The sequence below is a fragment of the Panthera uncia genome, chromosome D1 (genome assembly GCF_023721935.1).
Source record: "Panthera uncia isolate 11264 chromosome D1, Puncia_PCG_1.0, whole genome shotgun sequence".
In the NCBI taxonomy this organism is placed as follows: Eukaryota; Metazoa; Chordata; class Mammalia; order Carnivora; family Felidae; genus Panthera; species Panthera uncia.
This window is the reverse complement of record NC_064808.1, coordinates 66,969,870-66,986,957: the sequence shown is the minus strand read 5'-3', so window position 1 is coordinate 66,986,957 and position 17,088 is coordinate 66,969,870. Positions and strand designations below refer to the sequence as shown.

Below are 17,088 nucleotides of genomic sequence, written 5' to 3'. Positions count from 1 at the left end.
ATAAATGTAAAAAAAATTTTTTTTTTAATTAATAGAGCTAAAAAGATAAGTAAACTCACTGGCTATAAAAAGTCATTTAACTTCTTTATTCTACACTCCCAGTGATATCCTTGTAAGAACTGGATAGGATGAGCTGATAAATAGAAGGTAAAGGATTAAATTAAGACCTGGAGCTTGCAATCCTACCTTCCCAAAGTAAAGAATTTCTAAAATTTGTTCTCTCTCAAAACTTTGAATTAAGAATAATCTAATGAAAAAACCCACTTTCTCACTAACTTAGATCTTAAATTATATAAAAAAAACAGTAGATTTTTTTAATACATAAATTTAAAAGAAGTACTCTATCTTTCAACAAAAGGGTTGTTTTACTCTATGCATAAACACCTGGAAGACTGAACATAGAATCACATCTTTCCCAAAGAAATCACAAAAGTGTAATTTTTGAGCCCAGCACATTCAATAACTGCGATAATGGTAAATTTCATAAATAAGCCCCACCAATAAAGAAACAAATTTAAAACAATTCTACCCAGCCCACAACTATATGGTCAACTAATCTTCAACACAGCAGGAAAGAATATTCAATGGGAAAAAGACAGTCTCTTCAACAAACAGTGTTGGGAAAACTGGACAGAAACATGCAGAAAAATGAAACTGGACCACTTTCTTACACCATACACAAGAATAAATTCAAAATGGATGAAAGACCTAAATGTGAGACAGGAAACCATCAAAATCCTAGAGGAGAACAGAGGTAGCAACCTCTTTAAACCCAGCCACAACAACTTCTTATTAGACACATCGCCAGAGGCAAGGGAAACAAAAGCAAAAATGAACTACTGGGACTTCATCAAGACAAAAAGCTTCTGGACAACAAAGAAACAATCAACAAAACTAAAAGGCACCCTAAGAAATGGGAAAAGATATTTGCAAATGACAGATCTGATAAGGGTTAGAATCCAAAATCTATAAAGAATTTACTAAACTCAACACCCAAAAAACAAATAATCCGGTGAAGAAATGGGCAGAAGACATGAATAGACATTTTTCCAAAGAAGACATCCAGATGGCCAACAGACACATGATGAGATGCTCAACATCACTCATCATCAGGGAAATACAAATCAAAACCACAAGAAGATACCACCTCACACCTATCAGAATGGCTAAAATTAACAACACAAGAAACAACAGGTGTTGGCAAGGATGCGGAGAGGGAAGAACACTCTTGCACTGTTGGTGGGAATGCAAACTGGTACAGCCACTCTGGAAAACAGTGTGAAGGTTCCTCAAAAAGTTAAAAATAGAACTACCCTATGACCCAGCAATTGCACTACTAGCTATTTACCCAAAGGATACAAAAATACAGATTCAAAGGGGTACCTGTACCCCAAAGTTTATAGCAGCATTATCAACAATAGCCAAACTATGAAAAGAACCCAAGTGTCCATACACTGATGAATGACAAAGATGTGGTGTATATACATACATATGTAGAGACATACATATGCACCACGGAATATTACTCAGCCATCAAAAGGAATAAAATCTTGCCATTTGCAACAATGTAGATGGAGCTAAAGTGTATTATGCTAAACAAAATGTCAGCCAGAGAAAGACAAATGTTGTAAGATTGCACTCATGTAGAATTTAGGAAACAAAACAGATTAACATATGGGAAGTAGATATAAAAGAGGTGGGGGGAACAAACCATAAGAAAATAACTCTGTTATTTTCTTAATTTAAGAATTTCTTATTTAAGAACTCTGTTCTTAACAACAGAGAACGAAGGGTTGATGGAGGGATGTGCATGGGGAATGGGCTAGATGGGTGATGGATATTAAGGAGGGCACTTGTTATCATGAGCACTGGGTGTTGCAGGTAAGTGATAAATTCTGGATTTCCACTCCTGAAGCCAAAATTGCACTATATGTTAACTTACTCGAATTAAAATAAAACTGTGAAAAGAAAAAAAAATTCTACCCAGAAAAACTGTCTGCTTCCTTGCCTATGTAATTTAATAAAGATACAAAAATCTAGCCCACATATAGGACTGTACAAAGAACATATCAACATGGTTAGACATTTAGTGACAAAATAGAACTGTGAAGGGTACTTTTTCCATTCATTTTACGCGACATATTTCTTTACACATATGAAAAGGGGACAGTGATAATCAGAATGCATAAAAAATCATGGCTGATTACAATAATCTCAGACGTCTCAGCTACTGTGCTCTTTTTTAATTGTCAAAATATAGGATAATTGAATAAACAGAAAACTCTAGTCTAAGTGAATTACATTGAAGGAGATTATATTGTATGATGGGAATGAATGGGAATTAGAGTCAGACAGGGGTTCAAATTGTCTCTCTCCCATTTCCTAGCTGTTTGATCACAGACTAATGTCTAAACTCTCTGAGCCTCGTTTTATCTATAAAATGAGAATAATTTCCCCTTTGCAGAGTGGGGATGAAGAATTAAAAATATAATGTGTCACTCCTTTGCTTAAATCCTCCAATGATGCATTATAACATATTATAAAGTCAGTTTCAAACTCCTTCAAAAACTACCTTATTTTTTTTTAATGTTTATTTATTTTTGAGAGAGAGACAGACAGACAGAGCATGAGCAGAGGAGGGGCAGATAGAGAGGGAGAATCAATATCTAAAGCAGGCTCCAGGCTCTGAGCTGTCAGCACAGAGCCCAATGTGGGGCTTGAACTCACAGATCACAAGATCATGACCTGAGCCAAAGTTGAACACTTAACCGACCGAGCCACCCAGGTGCCCCTACCTTCTTATTTTCTGAGAAAGAAACCATGTTTTCTGGTCTCAACAGTTCTTAAAACATCCAAGTAGAAATTCCCAATAACTAGACAAAATGTGTAGGCTTAGACTTAGAACACAGGGAAAGGCAGACAAGAAAAGTTCAATGTCATCATGCAACCAGATAACAGCTTACTTATCTTTTTGTAATTCGGATATACCAGTCTTTATTCTTGCTACCTGATAGCATTGTCACGGGGTTACTTCTTAATCTACTGTTTAACAGAAATTTTCACAGCAATGGGCTAGAACAATTTTGTAAATGCCCTAGAATAAGTAAGCTGCTGACCCCTCTGCTCCCTTAGCATATCATAACGTTTCCAATATGATAAATATGGTGATTTCAGCTTCTCTTTAAATAACCCATTAAATTGTTAGCCTTTTAGGTTTTCTCCTACTCCCAAACAAATTATCGATTATTGCCTTGATACTAACTAAAATTTAGCACATTCCAAATGGAATCTGGACTCTAGTTACTTCTAGACTCAACATAAACTAAGTATTTTTTACTCTCTACCAGATTTTTTTCCCCAGGTATTGAAGCAATTATTTTCTCAACCAGAGAGTAAGCACTTCTAAAGGCCAGAATCATGCTATATTATCCATTTCCATAACACTTAGCCCAGCATCTCCAAAAATCTATGCTAACTGTATATACACATATTTAATATCTTTGGGTTTTGTCTTAATTCTCTATTTTCCAAGTCAAATAATTAAAATTAATTTGTAGCCTATTCTAAATACCATTTACTGAATACTTACTACATCACTGTATTTTTTTAAACTACAAAATATTATCATTTGTTATCAACACCAACATATCAGAGACTTATAAGAAACCTCAAAACTTAAGACATATTAAAACATGAAAAATACTATATGGTAACTATGAGATATCAGATTAGAAGACACATACCATTTTCAGAGATCCTAGAATGTAAAAGAAAACGATGTGCATCTTAACAGTTTTAACTTCATTTTAGAAACTGAAAGTCAGTGCTTAAAAACTTTGTCCAACATTAATACCTATTAACAAAGTTAGCAACCTCTGCAATCCCTAATTCCTTAGTAACTGGGGGAGAAATGGATCAAAAGTGGGCTGCTTTACCCACTTCCTCTCCATTATGTAAAATATGTACATATCCAATATGTGTCGATATGCTCAAAATATTACTTTTAAAACTGTCTCGCATGCATTTCCCCAAACTTCCTTCAACAGAAGATAAAATTTAAAAATTAATTGCCACCGCCCAAGAGAAAATACATAGTATTTACTAAAATATGAAATTTATTTTGATATATTCTAGGCAGATAAATATGTCTGACTTTATTAGTGGGATTTTTTTTTTCTCAAAATGGTACCACATACTATAGTTAGTTGAGAATACAAAGGGATCAGTTAAGTCTTTTTCATTGACAAAATATATACTACAAGTTAACACCGAAGTGCCTTGCCAAGATACAATTCAACACTTAAGAGTATATCATTGGGGCGCCTGGGTGGCGCAGTCGGTTAAGCGTCCGACTTCAGCCAGGTCACGATCTCACGGTCCGTGAGTTCGAGCCCCGCGTCAGGCTCTGGGCTGATGGCTAGGAGCCTGGAGCCTGTTTCCGATTCTGTGTCTCCCTCTCTCTCTGCCCCTCCCCCGTTCATGCTCTGTCTCTCTCTGTCTCAAAAATAAATAAAAAACGTTGAAAAAAAAATTTAAAAAAAAAAAAAAGAGTATATCATTTCCAAATGATTGTACATTTTTGCCTAACAAGAAGATATATTGACTGACAAAATTTATAATCATACAATAACACAATTTCAGTTAACTCCTCAGATATTCAGTCACTTCTACTATTAAATACTTAGGTTACTGAATTATAAATATTAAATTAAATAAAAGAACTTAATTCTAGAATGAGGAACACTATATTTTATCCTTAAGTATTTGCTAGTAGAATAGAAAAAGGAATATGGCAATGTGATGTCATATTCTACATCAACTTAAGCATGTCTTAGTGAGAAAGTGAATTAAGAAAAGGCAGACAGAGTGGTAATTAGGCTGATAATCATTCTGGAATGAAAATTTATTTCCAGTGGTAGCATTTTTTTTTTTTTAAGAATTGGTAGAAACATTTAGAAAAGTCAAAACTTAGAATCTGTTCCTTCATTGAGCCTCAACTATAAAACAGACTAAATTCGTTTCTGTCCCCCCACCACACATTTTGTCTCTTGTCTCTCTCGTTCTCTGTGTGATAAATGTCAACATTACAAATTATTTTATCCTAAGAAAGAAGTATCAGATCTGTAGGACATAGGATAAAAAGAAAGGAAAAAGCACAGGATTATTTTCATTAAAAATATATATATGTATAAAACTTACTATTACATAAAATATCATTTTCTTTTAACAGTAAAAGCAATCGGCAACCAAAGATTAAAAGACTTAGCATTTTGTTTTCAACCTAAGGTCTGGTTCCAATACGACTGAACTAGAACAGATTTGTAGGTAAGATTCACTCACCAATTATTTCTCAATTTGTTATATAAATTATCACAGAATTCCCATTTTATATTTTAAAAATGGCAGACTAAGGAATGAGAAATAATATTTATGTCAAAATTCTCATCTTACTTCTCCATTTCTTAACGTTGTGATGGTTCCTCTTGCTACTCCCATTCTAAATAGTGTTTCTGTGGCCTGTGAATTTAAAAAAAAAAAAAAAGCAAAAATATATCATTTATATTCTTTACTCCCACCCCAAAACTGAAGAAAACATTCATTACTATTACATTTCCAGCAACTTCTAGAGGAGCATCAATACAGCACAATAAGAGGTACATGCTCTACATTCTACTTCAGAAACATCATTTTCAGAATGTTTTAATGTTATCAAGAACTCAAGTGAAATTGTTTCAAAGGTTATTTTGATCTGATAGTATTCACCCATATCTATATGGTTTCAAATTAGTACACTTAGATAAGTTTAAACCTTAGTTTGATTAAAAAGATTAAGTAATAAGCTAGCACTTGAATTCAATTCAGAAATTATCATTTATTCTATTTTTCATTCCATTTAAGTTCAGTTGAAATCACTTCACTGCTACTGAAATACTGACAGAAGATGAAATAATTCAGTGATTCCACACATAAAATAATACCAAAAAAGAGTGATTGCTTTTTATACACTAACAATGAATAATCCTAAAATGAAATTAACAGTTCCAAAGAAGCAAAAGACTTGTTCACTGAAAACTACAAAACACTGCTAAAAGAGATGAAAGAACCATAAGTAAATGGAAAGACATCCTGTGTTCATGAACTGGAAGACAAATGTTAAGATGTCGATACCACCAAAAATGATCTATAGAATCAGTGTGAATCCTACCAAAATCCCAATGACTGTTTTACAGAAATATAAAAAAAAAATCCTATAATTGATACAGAACCCAAGGGTCTCCAAATACCCCCAAACAATCTTGAAAAAGAGGAACAAAGTGAGAACTCAAACTTCCTGATTTCAAAACTTATTTCAAAGCTACAGTAATCACACAGTGTGGTACAGTCGTAGACAAACAGATAGGTCAATGAAATAGAACAGAGAGCTCAAAAATAAAACCCCTGCATACATGGCCTACCAAAATCATTCAATGGGGGAAAGGACAATCTTTTTAATATCCACATGCAAAAGAATGAATTTGCACCTTTGCCTTATGCCACATACAAAAATTAACTCAAAAGGGATCGAAGACCTAAATATAAGAGCTAAAATTATAAAACTCTTAGAAGAAAAATAAGGGAGGATTCAGTGTCTAGCAAGGACTTGCTTCCTGGTTCCTGGATGGCTGGAAACAAACAGAAACAAGTTCTTTCTCTACTCATAAGTGCCCTGATTCTACCCTGAGTGCTCCTCATCTAATCTGATTTACCCCACCTCCTGATACCATGACACTGAGGGGTAGGGGTTTGACATGAATTTCTCATTCAGTCCATGAGAAAGTATTCCAGTACAAGGGGGCAAGAAATACAAAGGCCAATAGGTAAGATTATGCTTGGCATGTGCAAAGACAAACAAGATAGCCAGTGAGGCCGAGAAAAAGGTTTCATGGGACTAAGGTTGAAAAAACGAGAGGATGCAAATTCATCTGCTCAACATGTGTTTCTAATTTTTAACCTGGCATAAGAGAAAGGCATTTCCAACCTTCAATAATAGAAAATATAACTCAAAAGATGTTCAACAAAACACACATTTCAAGAATTAGGAACCCCAAAAATGAACCAAAAACATAAAAAAGACAATTCTAAATTTAAAACTGAATGAATATCTAAAGAAATACAAAGGGTAGGAGGGATGAAAACCTGGAGGACAAAAGAAAGGAAAGTGCACATGATCATTAAAATATATATATTTGCAAAGGTTATTATTAGGTAAAATGTTGCAAAATCAGTGAGATCAGGGTAATATAAGTAGACACAAGATCATTTAGATTTAATGAAGTAAACAACGGAAGAAATAAATAAAAGTTTGCATATGGTTGCCTCTGGGTTGTGAAAATCAGGCATGAGAAGAGGTGAAGAAGAATACCACTCTTTTTCCATTAGCTTCGCAGCACACTATTTGCTTAAACTACATATAAATCCTGATCAAAACTTTTTTTCATAACTTTTAAAGATTGATTTTAAGTATATCAATAGTGTCCAATTTTGCAAAGAGGTCAAATACTTTACAATTTCTATAGAGTGGTGCACATAAGAATATAGTCAAGGACTGAATGAAAGGATATAAAAGTCAAACAGTGTAAGCAAACTCTTTCAAAAAGTTTGACAATAAAGGTAAGAAATGAGAATGAGTTGTTGGTAGAAAGAACAGAGTTGAGAGAAAACTGAAAACAGTACACTTTTAGGATAGAAGAGATTTAAACAAGTTTTTAATGGCTAAGTAGAAGTTGTCAGTAAGGTGGAAGAAGTTTAGACACAGGGAGGGAAATGGAAGGGGATTCCTGTGGAAGACAGGATCAAGAGCACACAGCTATCCATCCGCTGTGTTAAAAGGGACAAGGTACAAATAGAGGAGCATGCTTTCCCTATCCCTCCCTCTGCCCTTAGCCCTCCCCCTTCCCCCAGGCAACTAGAGGACAGGATAATCTTCTGAGAATCACAAAGACACTGAATGAAGGAGGGAGGGGGGTGGAAGGGACTATGTAATGTAAAAGTAAAACAGAAGGGGACAGAACTGCCAAGCAACACTAAAAGCCCAGCTAAGGCTGAAAATCATACATCTTTGTTGTTACAAATCTACACAGTCACAGAATTAGAAAGCTAAAAAGATTCACAGTTTAGGAATTATCAAGGCAAAGTGAGCAACCCTAGACCAGATATGAATTTAAAAGTAACTTTTAATTCAACATTTATTGGTAAAATACAGCATGTGATTTATAAATAAAAGTAAATTTTTTCTAACATTTTTTAAATTAGAAGAGCAATCTTTAGTTTTAAAGTCCTAAACACACACCCAGAGGTTGGGGGGTGATATCTACATGCTAAGTTAGAAAATAAAAAATCTTTTAGAGAAAACACTGCTAAATTTTGTGAATGTATCACAATAAGAAGATAATTCCAAATTCATAATTCACTAAAATAGGCCATTATTAGAAAAGGAAAGGGGTTATTCACATACCCAAACAAAAAACAGATTTTAAATGAACAACTTTGCTGACAAACGAATTTTACTAAAGCATATAAAGCTAGGTGTTGAAAAATCTATTTACAGACATTGCTACTGAAGGAAAAAATTTTCACACCAGTGATGTACTTGTATTTTTTCTATTCTTCATGATATATACATTAAATTACATCTTCCATCTTCCTGTTTCTTTTTAAACTTTAATCTGGGATGTGATTAATGGTACTCATGTAGGTCAGGTTAGTTACTGTATATATTTGAGGAGCAAAAGGTGACAGGCGGAGGCAGCAAGCACTTGTGATAAAATATGCAAAAACTTCTCTAAACCAGATCAAACTATTTGCTTTCTTGTGTCTCAAAAACCAGAGGTAGTTTGAAGATCTACTTCTTTTTCTACATTATCTCCAGTAGAAGAATACCAAATCCAATCTTTTGTTTCCAACTAAATTGATTTATTTCATCAGCTCTTCCCACCAACATTTTCAAGGATGGCTCATTCTAACCGCACTCTGTCAATTCAGCTCAGGCTCCTTTGATTCTATAGGGAAGCGCTGGAGTGTACAACATTCTTTTGACCTCTACTAAAGAGACTGCTTTTAATTTACTTGTACCCAAACAATGGCTAACAAGTGTCAAAAAAACAATGAGATACTGGGCTAACTCTTACCATTTATAAATTTACCACCAGCAAATTCTTCATTGAAATTCCCCTCTCCTTGAGTTTTGATAATTAAAACGATTACTACAAAAACACTCATTAAACATTTTCTGTCAGTGGCAAAGGAAAAAAAATCTACAGGTCCTTATTTAAAAATAGGGTACCAAGAGAGACTGCTTTTTAAAAGAGTGTTAGATAAAAAGAGACTTCGGAGACATGAAATCTACATAATAAATGCAAAGCTCTGGGCTGGATCCTTGTGTTTGTATGTGTATGTGTGCAAATCTAAAAAGATCCAGGATTTATAATGAGTTGATAACAGTAGTAGTCTCTGGATGTTTTCCTTTTCTTTACTTTCTAACATTCAACATGCACATATACTGTTTGGTAATAATAAAAAGGAAAAAAAAAAGTAACAACTTTTGTTACACTAAAAGATAAAACATTTAAAATAGAATTTTGGAACAATGAAAAGTGTTATAACACAAGCAGTACTACAGTAAGTAGCTCCTACTAGGAAAGATAGCTAAATTCAACAGAGACTCATGCTCTTAAAGTCTAATAATTTTTCATTCAATAAAGCAACAGAAAATAAGCAAAATTAAGAAGAAATGTATACTGGGATGCCTGAGTGGCTCAGTCAATTAAGCTCCCAACTCCTGATTCAGCTTAGGTCATGATCTCACAGTTCAGGCTCTGTATGGACATCACAGAACCTACTTGGGATTCTCTCTCCCTCTCTCTCTGCCCCTCCCCAGCTCACATGTGTACATTCTCTCTCTCAAAATAAACTTTAAAAATAATACATATTTAATATACTTTACCTTGAAAAGCAATATAAAAGCTTTAAAGCATCTTATTACAGAAAGAATTGAGTGCATTAATTTAATATATGGTTTATTAATATAAAGACAACAATTGTAGTTAGCAGGCATTTGTCTCCCATTAGCCAAGCAACTAGAATTCTAGTTACCTTATTCCCATTATTTACTATCTGGGCAACCTTAGGCAGATAGCTTAAACTCTCTAAGCTCTGACCTCCTCTGTAAAATGGTAACAGCTATTACCAACCCATCTTCTCGTGGTGGTCAATGCAGGTTTTAACATCTGCAAGAAGCTCAGTAAAGAGCTAGCTAAATAGAAAATAGTGAATCCAAAGTCTAGCTTAGGACAGTACTTTTGCAATGAAAGAGTTTTAAAAATACTAATTTTGATCCTTTTAATGTAAAAATAAGAATTGGACTAATAAAAAACCAAATATGAATGAGCTTTAACATCAGCTATGAATCTAAAACACAAAAATCTATGTCAAAGACTCTTGGCACTTACTGTTCTACGACTATCTCTTAATTGTCCTGGTTCACCACCTAAACAGAGAGGTCCTAGATGGTATGAATTAAATTTTTTATTTACATATTCCCAGCACCTTGTGTAATATATAACAATATAGCATAAAGATTAAGGAAGCTAGGTTTAGAAGCAGGTTTTTCTTTAGAAAAAGATTGTTGAGTTCTGTTCTAGCTTTGCCATTTGTAAGATGTGTGATCTTGGACAAGCAACTCCACTTCTTTGAGCTCAACTACATCATTAGCAAAATAATGATACATAACTGAAGGAAAATTCTAAGTGCTCAATAAATGATCATTTTACTACCAATAACATGACAGAGAAAATTCAGGGACGCCTGCGTGGCTCAGTTGGTTAACCGTCCGACTTCAACTCAGGTCACGATCTCCCGGTCCCTGAGTTTGAGCCCTGCGTTGGGCTCTGGGCTGATGGCTCAGAGCCTGGAGTCTGCTTCAGATTCTGTGTCTCCCTCTCTCTCTGCCCCTCCCCCGTTCATGCTCTGTCTCTCTCTGTCTCAAAAATAAATAAACGTTAAAAAAAAAAAAAAAGGAAAAAAAAAAGAAAATTCAGAATTCCACTCTAACTTAAATATCAGTCATCAATTGCAATTAAAAATGCAATTAAAAACTACATCTGGGGGCACCTGGGTGGCTCAGTTGCTTGAGTGTCTGACTTCAACTCAGGTCATGATCTCACAGTTCATGAGTTGAAGTCCTGCATCGGGCTGTGTGCTGACAGCTCAGAGCCTGGAGCCTGCTTTAGATTTTCTCCATCTCCCTGTCTCTCTGTCCCTCCCCTGCTTGTGCTCTGTCTCTCTCTCAAAAGCAAACATTAAAAATTTTAAAAAATAAAAAATAAAAAACAAAAAAATAACATCAGATGATGATTAAAAATGTATTATAACATATAAAACAATCAATCACAATTAGCACATTACACGAGATGGTCATTTATTTATGCTAAAATTCTTGAAAGGATAACTAGAAAATAGAAAACTTACATTATTTCAAAAAGATTAATTTAGCAAAAGCCTTCAAAAATCATATGCAAAATTTATTCCCCAACTGTTTATCCTAGCCATAGAAGAAAAAAGATTTAAACATTGAGGTTTTCAAGCACCAGCTACTTTCCTTCCTTGTAATGATAAAAACACAAAATAAAAATTAGGAAAACTAAAAGAAACAACAAGAACCATACAATCCTCTCAACAGATGCAGAGAAAGCATTTGACAAAATACAGCATCCTTTCTTGATACAAACCCTCAAGAAAGTAGGGATAGAAGGAGCATACCTCGAAATCATAAAAGCCATACATAAACAACCCAAAACTAATATCATCCTCAATGGGGAAAAACTGACAGCTTTCCACCTAAGGTCAGGAACAAGACACGGATGTCTACTCTCACCACTGTTATTCAACATAGTATTGGAAGTCTTAGCCTCTACAATCAGACAACACAAAGAAATAAAAGGCATCCAAATCGGCCAGGAGGAGGTCAAACTTTCACTCTTCACAGATGACATGATACTCTATACGGAAAACCCAAAAGATTCCGCCAAAAAACTGCTAGAATTGATTCACGAATTCAGCAAAATTGCAGGATATAAAATCAATGCACTAAAATTGGTTGCATTCCTATACACCAACAATGAAGTGACAGAAAGAGAAATCAATGAATCGATCCCATTTACAGTTGCACCAAAAACCATAAAATACCTAGGAATAAGTCTAACCAAAAAGGTGAAAAATCTATACACTGAAAGCTATAGAAAGCTTATGAAAGAAATTGAAGAAGACACAAAAAAACTGAAAAAGATTCCTTGCTCCTGGATAGGAAGAACAAATGCTGTTAAAATGTCAATACTACCCAAAGCAATCTACGTTTTCAATGTGATCCTTATCAAAATAACACCAGCATTCTTCACAGAGCTAGAACAAATAATGCTAAAATTTGTATGGATTAGCCAAAGCAATAGCTTTGTATGGAATAGCCAAAGCTATAGCAATAGCTTTGTATGGAATAGCCTAAGCAATCTTGAAAAAGAAAACCAAACCAGGAGGCATCACAATCCCAGACTTCAAGTTATACTACAAAGCTGTAATCATCAAGACACTATGGTACTGGCACAAGAACAGACACTCAGATCAATGGAACAGAATAGGGAACCCAGAAATGGACCCACCAATGTATGGCCAACTAATCTTTGACAAAGCAGGAAAGAATATCCAATGGAATAAAGACAGTCTCTTCAGCAAGCGGTGCTGGGAAAACGGGACAGTGACATGCAGAAGAATGAAGCTGGACCACTTCATTACACCATTCACAAAAATAAACTCAAAATGGATAAAAGACCTCAATGTAAGACAGGAAGCCATCAAAATCCTCGAGGAGAAAGCAGGCAAAAACCTCTTTGATCTTGGCCACAGCAACTTCTTCTTACTCAACATGTCTCCGGAGGCAAGGTAAACAAAAGCAAAAATGAACTACTGGGAACTCATCAAAATAAAAAGCTTCTGCACAGCAAAGGAAACAATCAGCAAAACTAAAAGGCAACCAACAGAATGGGAGAAGATATTTGCAAATGACATATCAGATAAAGGGTTAGTATCCAAAATCTATAAAGAACTTATCAAACTCAACACCCAAAAGACAAAGAATCCAGTGAAGAAATGGGCACAAGACATGAATAGACACTTCTCCAAAGAAGACATCCAGATGGCCAACAGACAAATGAAAAAATGCTCAACATCACTCACCATCAGGAAAATACAAATCAAAACCACAATGAGATACCACCTTACACCTGTCAGAATGGCTAACATTAACAACTCAGGCATCAACACATGTTGGCGAGGATACGAAGAAAGAAGATCTCTTTTGCACTGTTGGGAATGCAAGCTGGTGCAGCCACTCTGGAAAACAGTATGGAGGTTCCTCAAAAAACTAAAAATAGAACTACCCTATGACCCAGCAATTGCACTTCTAGGCATTTATCCACGGGATACACGTGTGCTGTTTCAAAGGGACACATGCACCCCCATGTTTATAGCAGCACTATCAACAACAGCCAAAGTATGGAAAGAGCCCAAATGTCTATCAATGGATGAATGGATAAAGAAAATCAATGGATGAATGGATAAAGAAATGGATTGTATATATATATACAATCGAATATTACTCGCCAATCAAAAAGAATGAAATCTTGCCATTTGCAACTACGTGGGTGGAAATGGAGGGTATTATGCTAAGTGAAATTAGTCAGTCAGAGAAAAAATTCATATGACTTCACTCATATGAGGACTTTAAGAGACAAAACAGATGAACATAAGGGAAGGGAAACAAAAATAATATAAAAACAGGGAGGGGGACAAAACAGAAGAGACTCATAAATATGGAGAACAAACTGAGGGTTTGTGGAGAGGTTGTGGGAGAGGGGATGGGTTAAATAGGTAAGGGGCACTAAGGAATCCACTCCCGAAATCATTGTTGCACTATATGCTAAGTAATTTGGATGTAAATTAAAAAAAAAAAAAAAAAAAAACTTCAGTCTGGCAGAAAATAGTTGAAAATGAACAGGCAAAACCAAGAAAGAGCTTTTAACAACACTAGGATAAATTTAGGCATGATCTGTTTTCACATGCCTCACCCAGTCATTCACGAGGATTTTCTTTCATTGTTACTCATTTCCCAAATTGACTTTAGATATGGGCATCTGATACCTGGAGGTGAGGTCAAATAATCATTGATGAGTTTCCTTTAAAATGTAAAAATCGCTTCCCATTGTAAAAAAAAAAAAATTAGGAAAATTGAGCATTAGCTATCTGCTTCTCATCAAAGGAGCAGTGCATGATACAAATGTAATAATATCTCTTCAAAACACCCAAACTGGTGTATTTAGCATAGCAACTAAGATCTTTGTGATGTCCCTAAACCACTCTCACTCTCTTTCTCCAGTAGGCTGCATATAGCCCAACCCTTTCCCAGCTCACTGAACACAGTTCATAACTTCTGGGCTCATCCACTGCAGCAGGTCCAGCACAGGCAGCAAAATCTTTGCAAGCAAATCTATCTTCCTAGCCAGAAAATGGGGAAGAGGAGCCCAAGTGAGCCTCCGAATGTGCAGGGAATTAATCCCTGGATGTTCAGGGGGTTTTCTGTGTTTGTTTTCTCTTTCTGGTCCAAGGATAAGCCCTGGTTATAAGATAAAGCGGCAGTAATGGACGTAGTTAACACTGGAAAAGAAATCATGTTTCTCTGGTCAAAGGCATATGGAAAGAGGACCAACCTCTCCTGTAGTGCAAAGAAGAAAGGAAAACACCCATTATATTTCTCACTCTCTTTTCTAGCCAGTTTGCCCCAAAGCAGGCCCTGTTGAGTGTGTGCAGCTGTGATAGTGATGCAGGCAGCTGTAACTCCAAGAAAAACCCCATCCTTCTGGACACAGGACCCGGAAAAGGATGTCTGTGAGGCAGAGAATAGATGGGCAATCCCAGAAGAGAATAGCTAGAAAAGGAGGATCCTCTAACTAAATCTGTCTGAACTGGCACAAGTACAGAGCTCACCCCAAATCACAAAAGCCCTGAACAGACCCAAGCAGCAAAGCAAAGGCTTTGAGAGCAAAACTACAATTAAAATACCACCCAGGCCCTAGCATGACCCATGAGTGGCACACAGATGGGACATATCCAAAGCATCACAGGGGAAGATACTGAACACATGACTACTTGGACCTACTAACCACTGAAGATGAGACAGAATCTGCAGTCTGAACCTAACAGGTTGACGGCTATTAGCAACAATGACAGCAACCACAACACATCAACAGTCTTCAAAGAATTTTAACAGGACCCAGAGTCTCACAACATGATACTCAAAATATCCAGGATCAATGCAAAATTATTCAACCTGCAAAGAACAAAAAATCATGACCACTTCTCAAAGGAAAGACAATCAGAATGTTGAAATAACCAAAGCCTATAAAAGCACTCATTAACTGTGTTCCATGAAGTGCAGTTAAACACACTTACCATGAATGGAAAGAGAAGTTCTCAGTAGAGAAGTAGAAACTATTTTTGAAAACAGAAATTTTGAAACTGAAAAGTACAACAGGTAAAATTAAAATTTCAATGAATGGGGGCTCTCCAACAGAGCTGAAATGAAAAGGGAAAGAAATCAGTGAACCTAAGGATGAACCTATAAAAGTCATCTATCCTAAATAACAAAGAGGAAAAAAAAAGACTGAAAAAAGAAATTTACAAGAGACCCAGAAACTTGTGGGAGAATAGCAAAAAAATCAAGCATTTGTTCTACCAGAGATCTAGAAAGAGAGGAAAAACAGATTAATATAGAGAAAATATTTGAAGACATAATGGCTGTAAACTTCCCAAATTTGGTAGAAGGCATACCATTTATAGACTCAACAAAGTCAGCCAATGAACCCCAAGTAAGATAAGCGCAAAGAAAACCATACCTAGACACATCATAAACAAAACGCTGAAATCCACATTTTTTTTAAATCTTGAAAGTAGCCCCTCCAGAAAAGTACCCATACATATTACATATAGAAGAACTATTAGAATGATTGTGGGTTTGCCATCAGAAGCCATGAAAATGAGAGAGAGAACATCTTCAAGGTTTTTGGACAAAAAAACCCTATCAACCCAGAATTCTATATCCAGCAAAAATATCTTTCAGGAATGAAAGCAAAATCAAGTCATTCTCATGTGAAAGAGACTACAAGAATCTGTTGCCAGCAGAATTGTTCTAAAGGAAATGCTAAAGAAATTTCTATAGGTTGAAGAGAAATGATCTTAGAGGGAAACATTAAACTTTATGAATAAAGAAAAGTAACAGAAATGGTAACAGCTTGCATTTCACATTTAAGTGAATATAAAAGCTTGTATTCTTTTTTTTTTTTTAATGTTTTTATTTATTTTTGAGACAGAGACACAGCATGAGCAGGGGAGGAGCAGAGAGAGAGGGAGACACAGAATCCGAAACAGGCTCCAGGCTCTGAACTGTCAGCACAGAGCCCGACATGGGGCTCAAACTCATGGACTGTGAGTTCGTGACCTGAGCCGAAGCTGGATGCTCAACCGACTGAGCCACCCAGGTGCCCCAAAAAAGCTTGTATTCTCTTAAGATCTTTAAAATACATATGACTGTTGAAAACAGTATAATATTTTCTGATGGCATTTCCAATGTATGTGGATTTAATATATATGAGCACTACAATATAAGAGGGGGAAAGTAAAGAGGTCTATGTGGTCATAAACCTTCTACATTTTACTATAAGTGGTAAAATATTGATCTAAGTAGACGATAAAAGATTAAGCATATACATTATAATCACTAATGGAACCACTAAAAAATAATACATAAAGATATAGCCAAAGAGCCAATAGACAAATTTAAATGTAAAAAATATCCATAATCCAAGAAATCCAAGAAAAGAGGAACAAAGAAGCAAAAAAGAGGTGGCAAAAAGAAAACAAATAAGAAGACAATGTACCCACCTATTTCAAACGATAAAAAAATTAAATATAAATTATCTAAACCAAGATAGTAAACTTTACTGCGTA

General features: G+C 35.3%; 1 protein-coding gene across 5 annotated transcripts in view; it reads right to left on the bottom strand.

Annotated features, from left to right (window-relative positions):
- Positions 1 to 17,088, bottom strand: part of TMEM135 (transmembrane protein 135) — a 197,779-nt gene that overhangs the window by 96,297 nt on the left and 84,394 nt on the right. For all 5 annotated transcript variants that reach the window (XR_007462622.1, XR_007462621.1, XM_049653176.1 and 2 more), the window contains exon 5: positions 5,452 to 5,517. Coding sequence is in view for 3 of the 5 variants with exons in the window: in XM_049653176.1 (XP_049509133.1) it covers positions 5,452 to 5,517 (66 nt within the window). In the remaining 2 variants the exon portion in view is untranslated. The remainder of the gene's footprint in view (positions 1 to 5,451; positions 5,518 to 17,088) is intronic.